This window comes from Hippopotamus amphibius, chromosome 4, assembly GCF_030028045.1.
Source record: "Hippopotamus amphibius kiboko isolate mHipAmp2 chromosome 4, mHipAmp2.hap2, whole genome shotgun sequence".
Lineage (NCBI taxonomy): Eukaryota > Metazoa > Chordata > Mammalia > Artiodactyla > Hippopotamidae > Hippopotamus > Hippopotamus amphibius.
In genome coordinates this window covers 123,571,674-123,591,045 of record NC_080189.1, presented here as the reverse complement: position 1 = coordinate 123,591,045, position 19,372 = coordinate 123,571,674, and the positions used below count along the sequence as shown (strand labels likewise).

General features: G+C 38.9%; 1 protein-coding gene across 3 annotated transcripts in view; it reads right to left on the bottom strand.

The window, feature by feature from the left end:
* Positions 1-12,748, bottom strand: part of ARMC3 (armadillo repeat containing 3) — a 96,905-nt gene extending 84,157 nt beyond the window's left edge. For 2 of the 3 annotated variants that reach the window (XM_057732039.1, XM_057732040.1), the window contains exons 1-2: positions 9,229-9,276; positions 2,458-2,575 (exon numbers count right to left, since the gene is read on the bottom strand). In XM_057732039.1, coding sequence (XP_057588022.1) covers positions 2,458-2,575; positions 9,229-9,276 — 166 coding nt within the window. Of the gene's footprint in view, positions 1-2,457; positions 2,576-9,228; positions 9,278-12,702 lie in introns of those variants that run through there. The other variant, XM_057732042.1, reaches the window with a different exon arrangement.
* Between the last annotated feature and the right edge of the window lie 6,624 nt (positions 12,749-19,372).

The following is a 19,372-nucleotide window of genomic DNA, read 5'->3' as shown; positions in this document are numbered from 1 at the left end:
GGAGAACTCGAGGTATGGGAGGGGGCAGGGGGTGAAGGGGAAACTGAGAAGAAGCGAGAGAGTAGCACAGACATATATATACTACCAACTGTAAAATAGTCAGTGGGAAGTTGTATAACAAAGGGAGTCCAACTCGAGGATGGAAGTTGCCTTAGAGGACTGGGGCAGGGAGGGTGGGGGCAACTCGACGGGGGGGAGTCAAGGAAGGGAGGGAATACGGGGATATGTGTATAAAAACAGATGATTGAACCTGGTGTACCCCCAAAAAAATAAAAAATAAAAAAAAATAAAGAATAAAAAGAGGAAAAGAAAAAAAAACCTCAAGAGACCCCAGAGAGCTCCCTGGCCCCTGCTGCCACATGAGGACACAGTGAGAAGGTCCAGCCATGAACCAGAGAGCAGCCCCCCACAGGACACCGAATATGCCAGTGCCTTGACCTTGAACTTCCAGCCCCCAGATGTGTGAGGAGTCGACGTCTGCTGTCTGTAGGCCCCGCAGTCTGCGGGGCTTTGTTACAGCAGTGTGAACAGACCAAGACAAGGATGAACTATGGATTGGATAAAATTAAGAATTGTTGATTCTGTAGGAAGTTTCTTTATTTAGAAAGGCACACTGAAGTATTTAGAAGTGAAATCTTCTCTGTGTCCTCTGTTAATTAACTTATTTTTTATTGATGTATAATTGATTTACAGTATTATGTGTTACAGGTGTGCACGTCAGTGATTCAGGATATTTAAAGGTTATGCTCCATCTACGCTTATTATAAAAGATTGGCTACATTCAAAAAAAAAAAATACCAGGTTACACTAAACTCTTCAAATATTTCCAATTTCAACATTACATAGTATAATAAAAGTCTAATTTTATCACTACTTGGAATGAACTAAAATATATCTCTCTTACGTTTGTAAACCCTCTATGAACAAATCTTTCAAGAGAATCTAATTTGTAACATTTATAACGCTTTAGTAAACTTTATATTTTACAACAGTTTTAATTTTAGAGAAAAATTTCAAAGGTAATACAGATATTTCCCATGTGTCCCCCACCCAGTTTCCCCTGTCATTTTACACTTTACGTTAGTAGAGACATTTGATGCAATAAATGAACCAATAATGATATGTTATTATTAATGAAATTCCATAGTTGATTCAGATTTCCTTACTTTTAGCCTTTCTTTCTCTGTTCCAGCGTCCTATCCAGGATCCTCCATGACATTTAGTCACTGTGTGTCCTTAGCTCCTTTTGGTTGTGAGAATTTCTCAGACTTTCCTTGGTTTTGATAGCTATGACAGTTTTGAGGAGTACTGGTTAGGTGACTGGAGAATGTCCCTGAATTGGAATTGGTTTTTTTTTTTATTTTTTTAAATCATATTTAGACTGGGGCTATAGGTTTGAGGGGAAATAGCACAGAAGTAAAGTGCCATTTTCATTATGTCATGTCAAGGGGACATATTATCAAATGACTTACCTCTGTTGATGTTGATTTTGAACACCTGGCAGAGGTAGTTTGTCAGGTTTCTCTGCTACAATCTTACTTTTTCCTGCCATGTCCATCTCGTACTCTTTGGAAAGACATCACTATGCATAGCCCCTAGAGAGTGGGAAGTAGCATCCCACCTCCTCGAGGGCAGAGTATCTGCATAAATTGGGATTCTTCTGCACTGGATGTTTGTCTTTTCTCTCCCGTTTATTTACTTATTCAATCACTTACTTATCCACATAGACTCATGGATATTTATTTTCTTCTTGGGGCTATAAACCTAATACTTTATTTATTTTGCTGCTCAAAGTGTTCCAGCTTTGAACCTTAGGAACTCTTTCAGCTTCTGTGACACTTACAATTTTTTAAACTGCAATAAAGCCTTCAAAATGTCTATTCTAGGGACTTCCCTGGTGGCGTAGTGGTTAAGAATCTGCCTGCCAATGCAGGGGACATGGGCTCGATCCCTGAGCTGGGAAGATCCCACATGCCATGGAGCAACTTTGTCCATGTGCCACAACTACTGAGCCTGTGCTCTAGAGCCCACGAGCCACAACTATTGAGCCCACATGTCATAACTACTGAAGCCTGCATGCCTAGAGCCCCTGCTCTGCAACAAGAGAAGCCACCGCAATATGAACCCCGTGCACCTCAATGAAGAGTACCCCCTGCTCGCTGCAACTAGAGAAAGCCCGTGCACAGCAACAAAGACCCAACACAGCCAATAAAAATAAATAAATTTATTTAAAAAAAAAGTCTATTCCCCCCAGTGACTAAAGTGCTCCTTAAGGCTGGGTTAGGCACATAGGGAGATATATTACTTTCAGGTGATGCATTAAGTGATATTCTGGTTGTCTGAAAGAATTCATCAGACAGGAGGTTAAGTTAAAGACTAGGGAGAAAAGTACCCATTACGTAGTAAATATTTTAAGAAACTAATGAAATAGAAAGATAAACTGAAAAAAATCCAAACCTTTTAAAGCAAATCTATAAATGGCTTCACATGCTTTAGCCAAAATTTCTTCTTCTGGAGAATTAAGCATTAACACCACGGTTGCTGCTTTTTTGCTTTCAATGGTTAATGGATCGAACTGAAATGCAGAGAGAAAAATATGTCACATACAAGCTTTTAAAAAGCACATAAAACATGAATGGTGTCTTGAAACTTAAAGAGAACATAATCTTATAAAAAGGATGTGGTCACTGCCCACAAAGTGCATTGTAAAATTTTTATTTAAAAAAACATCACTGATAGATAGTTCTCAACATTGGCAGCTTTGGAATTCCTGGGGTATGGAGGGAAGAGCAAAGTATTTTGGAATCTGGCAGGTGTAGTCTCTCATTTTAGCCGTGAGGAATCAAACAATTACTTAAGCTGTTAGAATTTCAGTATCCTTCTCTGACTAATGGGCATAATGATACCTATTGCAAAGGATTAAGGAGCGGATTAGAGATCATATATGTAAAGCACTTAGCACATTGTCTGGCACATAATAGACGCTTGTTAAATAACATGTATTAGTATAATTCTTAGACAATACACAAGAATCCTTGAGAACCTGTATAGTTTAGACACCACGGCAGTCTCGGTGTTCAGTACCTGCTTTCTAACCACTACACCCTTTCTTGAAAAGCAGGAATTACATATGTGAAACAACTAAAAAGCATAAGAAAACAGCATATCAAAAAATGTAAAACTGGATACAATCTGGAACAGGGGAAAAGGTAATATAGTATAAAGAAAATGTATAGGACTCTAAGAAGTCCTGTATCTTGCTGTGATATCTTGAGAATTCATGTGTAGCTGAAATGAACAATAACAAACTCATGACTCCTGGGTTTTCTTCGGTCAAGGAGAAAAATTATTACACTACTTTTCTTCCATTTCCAGAGACCATGGAGGAGGAGGTTGTGCTTATGTTAAAGAAAAAAAAAAATTGAATTTAAAAGCTTTAGTTGGTTCTTTGTGTGGGCCCTTTCTAAATGGACATCTTAATGTGTTTGGGGATATAACAACAATTGATGTTCAGTTTTGGGTAGAGGACGGAGAGAGAGATTACTCTGAATAAGCAGACATAACTGTGTGAGGTTAGAAGAGTGAAGACAGAGAAGATGGCAGTAAGCAATGACCTGAAAGGATGTGACTGGGATAAAAATACCTCTTGGAGGGAAAATGGCTGTTAGAGTTTAGAATTTAGAATAAAATTCTGTTGCCTTTTTCAGGCAAAGGATTATGCTATTTCTCTACCTCCATTACCTAGAAAAATACCCAGGATATGGTAATACTCAATAAATGTCTATAAAGGAATGTATTCAAGTGCTTTGAAGTGCCTTAACTGTTGTACTGTCTGTTGGTGCCAGAAAAGATTCCAAATCTGAGGTTCACAGAGCCATCAGTGGGCTCCAGGGACAGTCTCTCTGAAACTGTGTGCAGAACTTTTGGTGTGTGTTCTCATAAGGCCCCCAACCCCACACCAAACCCTTGAGGATCACAGCCTTAGATCACCTTTTCCACTTAAGTCAGTTTCCCTAGCATCCTGGCTGGTTATCTTCCCTTCCATTTTAGAACTTCCACTTCAGCGACTTCTGATATTTCAATATTTTTAAAGCTGATTTTACAAGCACGTGCATGAATAGACTATGTTGAAGCATAGATTTGCCACGATCACCGCAGAATGGAGATCAAATCCTCAAAGGAACAGGGTAGGCAGAAATATATTTAAATATCTTTTAATCCTCCTTCAGTGGTTCAGAAAACACTTCAGCATTTTGTCATATCTTCTGGTCATCCTTAAGAAAAAGGTGATGGGGGTACAAGAAGCTTAAAAGGAAGTTTGAGACCATGAGAGTTACCACCATAAGAGCTGTCAAAGAAGGAGAAATACCAATGCTTGGCAGAGAGTGGAGAAACTTGGCATGACATGTGTTTCTCCTACAGAGCCTGCAGCATTATAGTAATTTTTTATTAAAAAGGGCGCCGAGAATAAAATGATAGCTGTAACAGAATGCCACATGACTAAACAAATAATCCTGTGCTGTAATTACGGATCCCATCTGCTTTCCCATGAGGAACTCGTAGTCAGTCACCAACAAGCTGGTTGTGAAATCATAGTTTCATATGGAATAAATGATGAATCAAAATTATTTACAAAGAGAATGAAAGAAAGGGGAAGTGTTTCGGCTAAGCTTTGAATTTTAAGCCCAGTCAATTAGAGATGCCCTGGACTTGTAGAGATGCTTTTCTACCTCAGTTAAGGAAATAAGACTATTTAGGATGATGCTGCCCAACAGAACTGCAGTGATGGAAATGTTCCGATCCTGCCTTGTCCAATAATGGCAGGCGCCAAGCCCCCTGTGGCTCTTGAGCACTTGAAGTGTGACTGATGTGACTGAGGAACTGAATTTTTCATTTTATTTTTTATTGTTGATTTTAATTAATATAATTTTAACTATTTTAAACATAAATAACTACACATGGCCAGTAGCTACTGTATTAGACAGCACAGATCTAAAAGCACATACAATTATAAAGCTGAACTCAGTGAAAAGAGATAAATCATGACAGTTGAGTGATTTTTATGGTGCTGGTAATTTACATACACATAAAAGGCTTTTTCTGATTTCTGTTGGAATGTGTTTACCAAGTCAGTGGTCTCCAGTCATGAGGAGCCAATTGCACAGGAAAAGGGAGACAGATAAACAGAAGGAAGCCAACCGCACCACTCTAGCACAAACTTTTCCTACAGACTCTCTAGACCTCAGTTAAAATCTGCAAAAGGGTAAAGATTGAATTGAAAATCGCTAAAATGCTTTACAACCTGAATCAAAATAGCAAATTTTTAGAGCAAGGTGAGCAAGCTGATATTTATTTGTACAGTTTTGTATAGGGATGTTGTTTACGAATTGATACTACCTTTTATTAATTCATGTTGTTTCATTTATCCGTGATGAGGGAGAAAGATGGGGAAGATAAAGTCCCTATGAGGGTTCATTTCTAGAAAAAGGTCTGTGGTAGTTTTGGCAGTCTACAGCAGAGTTAAAGGTTGAGTTATGAGGCTGATGAAGAGGGTCCAGAAAAATCAGCCCCCAGAGACATCCCACTCTTCCAGTGAACTGGGTTTGGTTGCCCAGGTGAGGGAGCAGGTTCTGCTGTTGCCTCTTCCTCTGATTTCACACCCACCATGCTTGGTTCCCTGTATGCACTTAACTAGGAAGGGAAGGCGTTGACCTATTAACATAAATGTTTAGTTGACTTGATGCTTAACCACTAAGATTCCGGAGCCAAATCACAGCCTTTTGTGGATTCAGTTACCTCTGAAATATAAGAGAATAAAATTTCATGGTCTTAAACTCAAAGACCTGACCACGAATCATGATGGCCATGCTCTAGGCCTCCAGGAGCTTTAGTGGCCAGCTGGTCTTTTACAGCTGATATTCCTGCCTCCTCGGACAGTTCATGGAAACTTCGACAGTTTTGTAGAATGATGGAGAGCACCCTCAACTACGTCATGAATAATTACATTTACTAAGTTCTTATCTAATGCCTGGCACTGTTATAAGCATTTTTTATTTATCTAACCTTGCCCTACTGCTGTGAGTGGGTGTGAAGTGGATATCCCATGAAGTGGACACCATTATATCCTCACTGGGGAATACAGAGGTTAGAAAATTTGCCCCAGGTCGAAGATGGTGGGTGATGAGGTGAAGATTCAGACTCTGACAGTGTAACTCTGGAGCCCTTACTCTTAGTCACCGAATATCATGCCTTATACCAAACATTGCCTATTAACGTTGTTTCTGTTAATAATTCTTTCATATGGTCAATCCACAGAAAAAGTCTGCCTTTTATTAAAGCATCACAAACAACCTTTCAGCCAGACTTGGAAGTGATTTGGGAAAGCAGAATGTAGTTGTATTGGTTATTCAAGCCATGTCTTCCCCATATGTAGGCATCTTCTTAGCCAGTGTTCTCTTTTATGAGAAGAAATGGAGAGCAATAAACCATAAATGCACACATTAGTGTATGCTTTGACAATGAGAATACTAACAAAAGCAAAGGGAGCTTTTTGTTTTAACCTCATCATCAAACACTCTTTTTTTCCATCCCCGTTACCCATCCCTGTTACCCACATAACCAATAGATGAAAGATTAATAAAAATAAAAATCTTTGGAAACAATGTTTTAGGAGATACATAAGAAGCAAATTGCCATGACTTGACATGGAAAAGTTTATTTTCTCAAGCAGTTATATATTGCTCCTTTAAATCTGTTTTTTCATCTATAACTTTTACAACAATCCCTTCACAGACTTTGAAAAGGTATACCTTGGAACAAATTCCAAGTTCAGGTAGTTTAAACTGTGCTACAATGTTTTGGAGTATTAGAATTTTTGAGATAGAAAAGCAGTTAGATATTTTAATACTACTCTATCAGCTTTATTAACATAAAGTCAGAGTAGGGGAAGGATGGAAGGACCCTCAGGATAGTCAAGGACCATTGGTCACTGTTACACGTGCCTTTGGCTGCCCTCAAGGCTGCTGTGACCCGAGGAAACAAGAGCTAGATTTTTTGTTAACTTGAGGTTTGGAATTGTTTCTCAGTCCTTGATTGTGTTCCTCAAGGACTGGAGTACAGAGGACCATACCAGCAAGACATTATAAAATTATGGAGAGTGTATTAGACAAATATACCTATTGTTTAATAGTTGCTTAATTCTAATTTTAATTAGAAAGTGTCGTCAAGTACTGTGTTCATGACTCCACTTTCTGGTAATAGGATGTGAATAATGCTATTTTGCAGCAAAAAGAAGGATAATGCAAACTAGAAACAATGAAAAAAATAAGAGAATTTAAAACATTTTAGCAGTATGTCCAAAGGAGAGCAGCCAGACTGATGAAATATATCAAGAGACCACAGGGACCATCTCTGCAAAGCTTTCCTAGACCTGGGCAGACGGGTCTTCTGTAGCCTTTGTTTCCAACTGCACTGAAGGAGCATACATAAGAAGTTACATAGGAATGTGTGTGTGTGTGTGTGTGTGTGTGTGTGTGTGTGTGTGGCGGGGGGCGGGAGGTGCAGGGCAGAATCTAAAGGATTCTCAAGACAACAGATCTTATTTACTGGGTGTTTACTATTTGTGCCAGGCACTGTGAACTTCATGTACTCTTTCATTGTAATTGATAGAACGACCAAAATGATTTGGACATGACAATTCTCATTTAAGAGATTTTTAAAAAGCTGAAATAGCTTGGCCAAATTTGGCAACTTCACCAAAATAACAGAGTTTATGAGAGGCAGAGCTGGGATAGAGCTCACATTTGTAACCACAATGTTCCAGGCGTTGCTGGCAAGATTCCTGCACTATCCTTAGGTTCCTTCAAACTGTAAAATCCTGTGAGTCTGTTGACTATACACATTTTTTTCCCATTCACATTTTATTTGAAGAAAACCACACCAAATGTCTGTTTCACAGTTGTGGGGTTTTTTTTTTTTTGGCTGTGTTGGGTCTTCGTTGCTGTGCGTGGGCTTTCTCTAGTTGCAGTGAGTGGGGGCTGCTATTCCTTGCTGTGCGCGGGTTTCTCATTGTGGTGGCTTCTCCTGTTGCAGAGCACGGGCTCTAGGCATGTGGGCTTCAGTAGTTGCAGCATGCAGGCTTCAGTAGTTGTGGTTCATGGGCTCTAGAGTGCAGGCTCAGTAGTTGTGGCGCACGGGCTTAGTTGCTCCGTGGCACGTGGGATCTTCCTGGAGCAGGGATCAAACACGTATCCTCTGCATTGGCAGGCAGATTCTTAACCACTGCGCCACCAGGGAAGTCCCCACAATAAGTTTTTATATTGAAAATTGTCTAAGGACATTTTCTCTTTTTAACACAATCTTTCAGTAGTTCATCAACTTTAAAGAGAGACAATAGAATCCTACTTCAATTTTGTTATAGCTTTTTAATTCAAATATTGTGATCATATTCTCATGCTATCAAACATTCAATGATATCATTTTATCAGAATGGAATAATTTATTTAACTAAGTTTTTGTTATAAAACATTTTTGTTACTTCTGATTGTTTACCTCTAGAATCACTACTGCAATGGCAATAATTTTTTGTATGATCCATGCTTATTTACCATGACCACTTTAAACCATCTTACATCTTCTAAGATCACCTTGTCCCAAATGGCCAACCTATTGGACATCAAGTTTGTTGAACTCTGCTTTCAAAAGGGAGAGAAAAGGTTTTGTGTTGTGGGGAATGCATTACTCAAACACTTGAAAGAAAAAGGTGATGAACACAGACTTTTCTCTCCATACAATTGGAAAACACAGGACTTCTGATGTCCAAATGATCGTCTTAAAACAACCTTACATACATACCTGGTAGCTATAGCATAACTTCTAGTCATGTTTAAAAATTCACTTAGATAATTAACATCAATGAGAGATTGGGAAATGTAAAGTATTTGAAAGAACAAACCCAAACTATTTGTTCATTAACTAGGCTTATAAACATGCCATCCGCATACTGGAAAAGCTAATAATTACTCTCTAATTGTACTAATTATGTAATGACAATGTTGTAAATGCTTGTTTACATAATGTTAGATTCTCTGACTAATCTTATCGTTAGTCAGACTTTGGACTCCTGCCACCGTGCACTCATGGATATACTGGTACATGCCAAACTGTTTCAACAATTTATTTTTAAAACTGGTTGTTAACATGCTGCTTATATTCAAATCAGAAACTTACCACATCCTTGGGAGGGGGCTCTGCTTCCTTCTTTATCTTTTTACCCATTCTGGAAAAAGATGCCACAAATGGTTAAAATGTCATTTATACACTGTGTATGTACAAATCTTTTAGTTACCTAGATCCCTAGGAGGAGATATACTTCCTCCTCTAAATTTTACCTAAAAAGAGACTATGCAATAAATGTAGAAATTATTGCACCTCTGTAAATATGTTACCTACATCCCAAATCTCACAATTTTAAGGGAACTTATTGATAAGATTGTTGGGCATTAGTCCTGGTTTCCAGTCTGGAAAAAGGGGAATACATTAACGACATAAATTTTACTTACATAACAGGTAATGGTTTACCACGCCCATAGCTCACTTCTGTAGGGCTTGGGAGACTGAATCCAAATTACTTCGAGATCCGAAGGAATGTTTTGCCACAAAGGGAGGGATTTTTCTCTGCTTTCTTGCACTGCTCTATCCCAAGCACTTAGAACAGTGTCTGGTACACAGTGGGCATTTGACATTTATAAAAACCATTAACTCTGTTGTTCCTGGGAGTAATTATTTTCTGAATGGTATCCAAGATCTACCAAGTCTGAGTGAACATTTGTGTCATTTTCCCAGATAACAAAAAGTTTTCTTTAATATATTCCGTAGGTCAATAAAAAAGTAATTGAGAATCTGAAAAGATGTATTCTAGGGAAACTAGGGTTACTATTTCCACCTGGGTACAGAGAACTGTCCAAGATGCTGGTGACTGTTAAGCCTAGAAATCTCATGTTTTCTCCAGTGAGTTTATTGGGCTATGTTTGGTATTAGGGCAATCTCAGATGGTATAGTCGAGTCTCAAGGAAATTACTACAGTCTCAAGAGAAATGCTGGGAAGTAGGAAATCTTTGGAGAGAACCTAAAATGTCAGGGTTAGTTCAGATGGCTTGTCAAGGGACAAAAGCAACTCCAAGAATTGATCACATATATTAAAAAACCACATGTTCATAAAAACTCATAGTGAAAAAAACAAAACAAAAAAAAACCTCATAGTGACTTCTGAAAGACATCTATTCCAGGTCCCTAACTTCAACTCATATAAATTTCAAGATCTCTGAGGGCCTGGGCAAGTTTATGCTGTGATGCAGTACCTCACACTATATCTAATATGTTGAAACATTAAAATACACCTACATCCCCTGTTAAATATAATTTTCATCTTAAAAAGTTTTGAAATTTTGCATTTGAAATGACATCAGTTTGTATACCTCGCAAAATGAGTAATTCTTGCAAATGAGAAAATTGTTTTCAAATGTAATTCTAAAATTAATAAAACACGATAATAAATTTTTGAATTTTCTTTTCATATGTCAGACCCAATAGTTTTTTTCATATCTCATATATCTTTCACGGATACTTGAAAAGCACACAGATCCTAGACTTTGTGCCTATAATGTTTCAGGCAGACCCGCAGACTGCTCTAGACAGATGAAAATCTGTCCTATGATTTCTCTAGGAAAAAGAGATCTCATAGCTCTTTATAACCAATTCCAAAATATAGCAGCCTTTGCTTTACAAAAGAATTCCTTATGAATAACATTCAAGAAGAAATTCAATTACACCTGTAGAAAGTTACTTGAAGTCATCTGATTTTCATGCAGGAACTTATTTTTCCCATTTCAGAATAGTGGTTTTGAATAATTGCATATTGAAAAATGCAGAGGCTGGAATAGCCTAAACATACAGGATTATAGAGATGGAACTGGTCCTTGGCAATATGGTGAAGTAGGAAGCATTTCATTTTTTTTAAATTAACAGATTGTCTATAATAGTTAATAGGGGAGACAGTATACAGCTGACATAGTCCAGGGGCAGTGAGCTCCAGAGATGACCCTAGGGTTTTGTTTTGTTTTTTTAATTTGTAAATTAAAACATTTCACTTAAAATCAACATGATACAACTAAATTAGCTTATTTTATTCTTTAAAGACTTGTTTTTCTTTAAAGCTACAGAGACATCAAATTAAGAAAATAAATCCTTTTGACTTTTTGAAGCAAACTAAACCTGTTTACCTTGGCTATTTTACCACCTGCCCATTGATTTTTTTCTTTTTCTTTTTTTCACTATGCTAAAATATACATCACATAAAATTTACCATTTTAACCATTTTTAAGTGTATAATTTTGTGCTTACTATTTACTTGTATAACATTTCATTACTGAGAATTTGGAGAACAAGGAAGGGCATATGGAATTTTAAAAAATTACTCAGATATAAGCTCAGGGAGATCAGCACTATTTTGATATAGCTCATTTTTTGTGTGTATTTTCTTTTTTTTTAAATTTATTTTATGTATTTTTTTATTTATTGGCTGCATTGGGTCTTCCTTGCTGCGCACAGCTTTCTATAGTTGCAGAGAGCGGAGGCTACTCTTTATTGCAGTGCTCCGGCTTCTTACTGCAGTGGCTTCTCTTGTTGCGGAGCACAGGCTCTAGGCACACGGGCTTCAGTATTTGCAGTGCATAGGCTCAATAGTTGTGGCTCTTAGGCTCTAGAGCACAGGCTCAGTAGTTGTGGTGCACCAGCTTAGTTGCTCCGTGGCTTGTGGGATCTTCCCGGACCAGGGATCAAACCAGTGTCCCCTGCATTGGCATGCAGATTTTTAACCACTGCGCCACCAGGGAATGTGTATTTTCTATAGAGATTTTACCATCCTACCTGGATTTCTATCTGCTGTTCTTCCCATCCTGGGACCATTTTCTTACTAAATTCTTAAACTAATGGACAAGTTCATGAAACCTCAGTCTCCATTTATTGTTTCAATCATCATCAATGGATCAACATGTCATTTAAAATAATATTTTAAAATCCATCATCTAGCCAGTTCCCTATTGGTGAGCATTTGTTTCCAATTTTCTGGAATTATGGACAAGGCTGCAAATGAACATCCCTAGACATAAATTTTTCATCGACATCTGCAACTCTTTCTTTAGGACGAATCCCTAGCAGTAAAATAACTGGGTGAAAATGTATGAACTTAACGGCATTGGACATGAAAACAATCTGCTTTGAATGTGTGTCTTCTTGATTATCGCAGAGAAGTCACATTTTTTCATGAACTTGTTGATCTTCTTCGTGAAATTTCAGCCTATGCGACCTTAAACGTTTTCAAACGAGACTGATTTCGAGGAGAAGGGCTAGAGCAATTGGGGACCCACTTTTTGAGTTGCTCAGAGTCAGGTCACGGAATCCCATATCGTCAGATCCCTGCTCTGGGCCTCAGGCAGCCCGCACGCTTATGAAACCCACCGCGACCCCAATCTAACACTTCGGGTGTAGGGCAAGGGACCCAGAGGTCCTCACAAGGTGTTCCCTCAGCTGCCCCACATGCCCCCGTACGCGGGGCACTTTCTCCTTCCCCAAGCGTTGCTGGGGCCTCTGTCTGGGCCTCTCCAAACCGCAGGGGCAGCGCTGCAGCCGCCCGCCCGCCTTTACCTGCAGGGAGATCCGGTCGGGCAGCGGCTCCTCGGACCTGGCGAACAGCACCGGGCACAGGCCACTGTTGTGCCTGTTGCTAGGCGACAGCGGGCCGCGCCTGCGCAGTCCGCGCCCGCCTGCTCCTCGGCCGCGGAAGCGCGCGCTCTGCTGTATGAGGAGCCCATGGCCCCGCCGCGGGTGGAGGTAGGGTGCTTGAGGAGCGATGAGCGTCCTCCCTTCCTGAGTTCCCGGGCTTCGGGGCAGGATGGACACTGGGAATCCTCCCCTTCTAGTTGTTGAGGGCCCGCCCTAGTGATAACTAAGTCAGGAAGCACGGCCGCCTCAGTTTCTGGCCAAAGGACTGGCTATGGGTGCACATACTCGGCGGTGCAGATGCCTTCTCCCAGAGACAGGCCTCGGCCAGGGTCTCTGCGAGGGGACATCCCAATCGCCACCTTCTGCCCCGACTCCGCCGAGCTGCCGACCTGCGTTGCCAGCTTTCCATGCACGAGGGTGTCCAGTCTGTCCCCACAGAACGCATCACGTCCCTTCAAAACCTCCTGCTCTTACACCTTTGTTTCCTGTTTCTGCCATTCCTCCCGGTTGCCTAGGACCCCAGGTTCCCGTCTTCCTCCTCCACCCCCAACTCCAATCAGCACTTAAATCAATTGGCCCTCCTCTTTTTGTCCCCTATCGATTCCCTCTCTTAAACTTTTCCTGTCACCCCAATCCGGGTCATCATTTTTTGCTTTCTAAGTGATGGCTTCGGCTTCTCTCTCTTTCCAGTTCTTTCTTGGTACCACAGATCAACCTTCTAGTCATGTCACTCCCCTACTCAAACTTAAGTGGCTTCCTAAAAATAAAGTCTAAACTCATTAGCCTGGTCTTCAAAGCCATCTGCCCGACCCTGTGCAGCCCACCCCTTTCCCACAGCACAAGCCCCAGCCAAACTTACTGTTCCCCCCAATTTTTCCATGCTTTTCTCCTTTAGATTTTTTCTCACTCTGTTCCTTTGTCATTTCATCTATTCAGCAAATATTTATGAAGCATCTTCCATTTGCCAGGTCGTGGGCAACTTGTACAACTCCTGGAATATTCTTTTATTTCTGCATAATGAAGCCCAGCTCAAATGCCATCTTCATAAAATACTCTTTGATTGATCTTAGTAGAAAATGTGTCCCTCTCCTGAATTCCCCACACACTTTTTGACATCCATTTCCTACCTGTCCCCATTGGCCTCCTAGTCCTAAGAGTGTTAGCTGCTTCTTACAATTGCTTCTTTCCTATCCCTTTATGTCCTCTTCTCACCTTTTCAGTTAGCTGATAAACAGCTTTGTACATATTTAACAATTCTTTATATTAGATGTTGTATGGTTGAATAGTATGGGATTTCTGTCTCTTGACTGGACCTTAATAATACACTCCTGTATCTTCAGCCTCTGTCTCTTCCCTTCAATATATGAATACTATGAAATCTCTCATTTGCCTCATACAAAAAAACAAACAACAGAAAGCCTCATTGAACCTGTATCTTCTTCTAGCTATCATTATATTTTTCTCTTTCTCTTCTTGACTATGAATTTCCCCAAAAGTAGCCTGCATTTTGATACTTCAAACCATAGTAATTTGGTTTGGTCCTACCACTAAAACTACCCAAATCCATGGTCTCTTACTTAGTCTTCATCTTTTTTGACATAACTGCTGCAAATAACACTCTTGATGATACCTCATTCCTGAAACAACTTCCTTGGTTTCCTTGATATCACTTATTTTTGATCCTCCTTCTGCTTTTATGACCATTATTTAAGGTCTTTTCTGTACAGCCTTAAATGTTGATATTTCCCAGGGCTCTGTCCCTGGCTCTCTTGTTACATTGTATACTTTTCCATGGTGATTTTACTTATTTTTGTGACTTCAAATGCCATATATATAGCTCCTCACTAGACTCCAATACTGAGCTGTAAGTTCATACATCCTTTTTTTTTTAATTGAAGTATAGATGATTTAAAATGTGTTAATTTCAGGTGTACAGCAAAGTGATTCAGTTATACATATATATAATATCTATTCTTTTTCAGATGTCTTTCCCTTATCGGTTATTACAAAATATTGAATATAGTTCCCTGTGCTAAATAGTAGGTCCTTATTAGTTATCTATCTTATGTCATATATCCTTCTTTTTTTTTAAGCTCTTTATTGGAATATAATTGCTTTATATCCTTCTTTTTATGGAAAGCTCCACCTGAATGTCTACAGGTGTTTACCACCCAAACTCATCATTTTCCCAATATAAACATGTTTTTCTGTATATCAAGGGGTACCACCACCCACCTAGATACCCAATCATGATGTCTGTCATCCTAGACTGATTCTCCTTCATGTGCTGTTATTTGGATTCACTTAAATCACGGAATTTATTCTCTTGAATATTCTCTTCAATTTATTTTCACTTTTCCATTCCCATAGCCTGGGTACAGAATGTCACCATCCTTTGCTTGATTTAATCAAACAAGGCTTCTGACAGGTCTCCCGTCCTCTAACAGGTCTCCCATCCTCTAGCTTTCTCCTGGCTTCCATCTGCCTTCTCCAGGATGACCCAGGTAATCTTTGTAATTTGTCTGTCTCTCACTGGTTCCCAGTCACTCCACCATGTACATGATGAGATGCAACAAGATTAAGTTTGCATTCAGGACCTTGTTCTGGTCGTCCTCCCTACGGCAATAGTTTCTCTAATCACTCAAAAAAAAAAAAAAAAAAGCAAACTGCTCATAATTCTCCACGGACACCATGACATTTTATGCCCTTAACGCTACTAATCAGCCTGAAAACTATCTGTCTTTACAAATTTATTTTAGTCATGATTTCCTCCAGAAAGTCTTGATTGGCTTCTCCAAACATAATAAACATTTCTCATTTTGTATGTTACACATGCTCTATTTCTGCTGTTTTCACATGATATTGTAATTTATTTGTTAATGTATGTGTCCCCCCACCTTGGCTGTTTCTAAATATTCTTCAAATAACTAATATTTATTGAATGCTTATTATGAGCCAGACAATTATGAAGTGGTTAAAATGTATCATTAAACCCCCACCATAACCCTATAAGGTACGAATGAAGTAATTGGCATAAGGTTGCTTATCAATAAATGGCAGGGCCAGGACTTGAGCTGAGGTCAGCCTGACTTTCAGTCATGTTCTGAGCCAACACATCATACCAGCCCATCCTGAAAATACAGTGTTATAACAAATTGTAAAGAGTTTTCATGAAATAATTAACACTGCTGTTTTGATTCTGTTTTTCCCCCGCAGACTTAGTCTTTACTGTACATGTCTATTTTTTTAAGGTCCTGTTTATACAGTTGGATGAGTTTTGGCAAGTGTTTACAGTTGTGTGACCACTACCACCATTAAGATAGGGAACATTTCTATCATCCCAATTTCCTTCATGCCCCTTCGAAGTCACATCTCTCTCTCCATCCCACTTCCCTGGGAACAACTGATCTGTTTTCTCTCCTTTTAAATTTACATTTTTATGAACATCTGATATATGGAACCATGCAATACACTACTTTTTCAGTATGACTTCTTTAACTCAGCAAAAGCTTTTGAGATTTGTGCATGGTGTTGCATGTATCAATAGTTTGTTTCTCTCTATTGCTGAGTAGGATTGCACTGCATGGATGTACAACATCCACTGGTTGATGGACATTTGGGTTCTTTCCAGTTTTGGACTGTTTTAAATAAATCTGCTCTAAACAGTTATACACAGGTTTTTGTGTGAACATATGTTTCTCCTTCCTTGGGCAAATACTCAAGAGTGTAATTTCTGGATCTTATGCCATGTGTAATGTTTGATGTTATGAGAACTTGCCAAACTGTTTTCCAAAGGAACTATACTGTATTTGCATTCCCATCAGCCATGAGTCAGAGATCCATTTGCTTTACATGCCCTACAACACTTGATATTGTCAGGCCTTTTAATTTTAGTCATCCTATTGGGTGTGTAGTGCTATCTCCTTCTGGTTTTAATTTGCATTTCCTTCATGACTAATCATGATGAGCTGATTCTCTGTACTTGTTAACCATTTCTATGTCTTCTTTTGTGAAGCATCTGTTCAAATATTTTTCCTACTTTTAACTGGGCTGTTTGTCTTTGCAAGAATTTGCTATATATTCTGGATACAGGTCATTTATCATATATATAATTTGGAAATATTTTCGACCCTGGTTCATTATAGTGGAAAATGCAATTTAGAGACCATAGTCTAAACACTAAGGTTGCTTATTGCTACTGGGTTGATCATTCCTTCTAGGCCTTCTCAGAAGCCTGGCAAAGCTCTGAATTCAGCACACATTATAAACTAGAAATCTACAGATCCAGACTATGGTTATAAGAGATAAGATATCATTGTGTGGCAGTCATAGGCACCCTCTGGTTCTGTAGCCATGGCTTCACCTGGGATATTAAAACTGTCATTTTCTGTCTCAGAACTACTAAATATAGTTAGAAGTAATTGACTTTCCCCACATCCCTTGTAGCCCTTCTGTCCACCACACTGTGCTATGGCAGTAGTCACTTGGTCTGTCAAAACTCTCCAATAAGTACTTCTTTCTAGGAGACCACAAAGTGATTCCCAATAAGCCATCCTCTCAAAGTAAGCACATCTTCAGTTTTCAAATTCAATCAGGTCAAACAACCAGTCCCAGATTTACATCTTTGAGCTTCTAAGATCAATAACCACTTCTGGTTTCAATTACTGTGTCATTTTAAGTTCCATTACAGACAACAAAAATCTATTTTAGTTATCAGGGAATTAGAGATTTATAGTGTTGTTGTGAAGACTGGAGAAACAGACTCTGATCTTTCAGAGATGACTTTCAAAACAATACTGCAGAGCATAATTCACAATAACTATGAAATGAAAACAACTTAAGTGTCTACTGACAGATGAATGGATAAAGAAAATGTGTGTCTAAGTACAATGGAAGGTTCTTCAGCCATATAAAAAGAAGGGACTCATGCCATTTATGCCAACATAGATGGACCTTGAGGGCATTGTGCTAAGTGAAACAAGTCAGACAGAGAAAGACAAATATCATATGATCTCACTTATATGTGGAACCTAAAAGCATGGAACTCATAGAAACAGAAAAGAGTGATGTTGCCAGTGGCTGAGAGGTCTGGGAAAATGGGAAGATGTTGATCAAAAAGTGTAAACTTTCAGTTTTAAGATGAGCAAGTTCCAGGGATGTAATGTAAAGCATGGTGATTATAGTTAACAGTACTGTATTGTATACTTGAAAGTTGCTATAAGAAGAGAGCTTTAATATTCTCACCACCACCACCACAAGAACAAAATGTTAATTATGTGAGGTGAAGGATATATCAATTAACCTTATTGTGATAATCATTTTATAATACCTACATGTATCAAATCATCATAGTGTACACTTTAAACTTATGCAATATTGTATGTCAATTATATCTCAGTAAAGCTTGGGAAAAATACTGCAGAAGTGGCCAAACAAGAAAGCCAAGGAATCAGGAAGCTTAAGTCACTTTCATGCAGAATAATGAGGATTTTCTCCAATTACCATTTACGTCCTCCACTAATTCTTTTCCTCCTCAGCCTGTTTTGTTGTTGTTGTCACGAAAGAGTTATCAAGTGAAGCAATAATGCCTAACACATCAGGCCAGCTCCACTCCCATAACTTAGACCTTGAAGAGAGAAAGACTTAAACTTCTTAAAGCATCTGCAAGCTCAAAATAAAAAATGAAATTCTTTTATGAAAATAGTTACACCCTTATGAAATTAAGCTAATTTCATAGCTAAAACTAAGTCACACACACACAATTGCAGAATGATTCAGTTTAACTGCCTCTGTGAAAATTGTCTATGTTTGGGACCAGCAAGGCAAAGGCAAGGAAAAGATGTCATTTTTGAATAGCACCCTAAGTACGTGCATTTATGGCATGTGAGGTGCCATAGAGATAACACTAATTTAGAAGATAGTTAAATCAAAAAATGATTGACAGGGGCTTCCCTAGTGGCGCAGTGGTTAAGAATTCACCTGCCAATGCAGGGGACACGGGTTTGAGCCCTGGTCAGGGAAGATCCCACATGCTGTGGAGCAGCTAAGCCCATGAGCCACAACTACTGAGCCCGCAAGACTAGAACCCGTGTACCTCAACAAGAGAAGCTACTGCGATGAGAAGACTGCACACCACAACAAAGAGTAGCTCTTGCTCGCCACAACTAGATAAAGCCCGTACACAGCAATGAAGACTCAACACAGCCAATAAATTAAAAAAAAAATGATTGATGAATCCACAGACATTATGAAGTGTGCCTAGTTAATAGATCTAGTTACATAACCTGAAGAGAAATGCTTCAAAAAAGTCATTATTTTTTCTGCAAAGAGGCACCGAAACAAAGACCTTAAAATTAGATATTTGAAGTGCTAAATGAATATGTTGAAACAAATAAGATGTGTTAGGAATACTGCTTAAATGTATGTATTGATGCTCTAATTGTAGGTTAAAGAGTTGACCACAATAGTTTTTTCCCAAAACCCTATCAGTGAGAGAACTCAGTGTTTTAATTACAGAGAAATGTTGTTGTAAAGATTTTCCACAGATTCATATTCTATATTAAATGATAGTCTCAAAATGGTGAATCCAAGC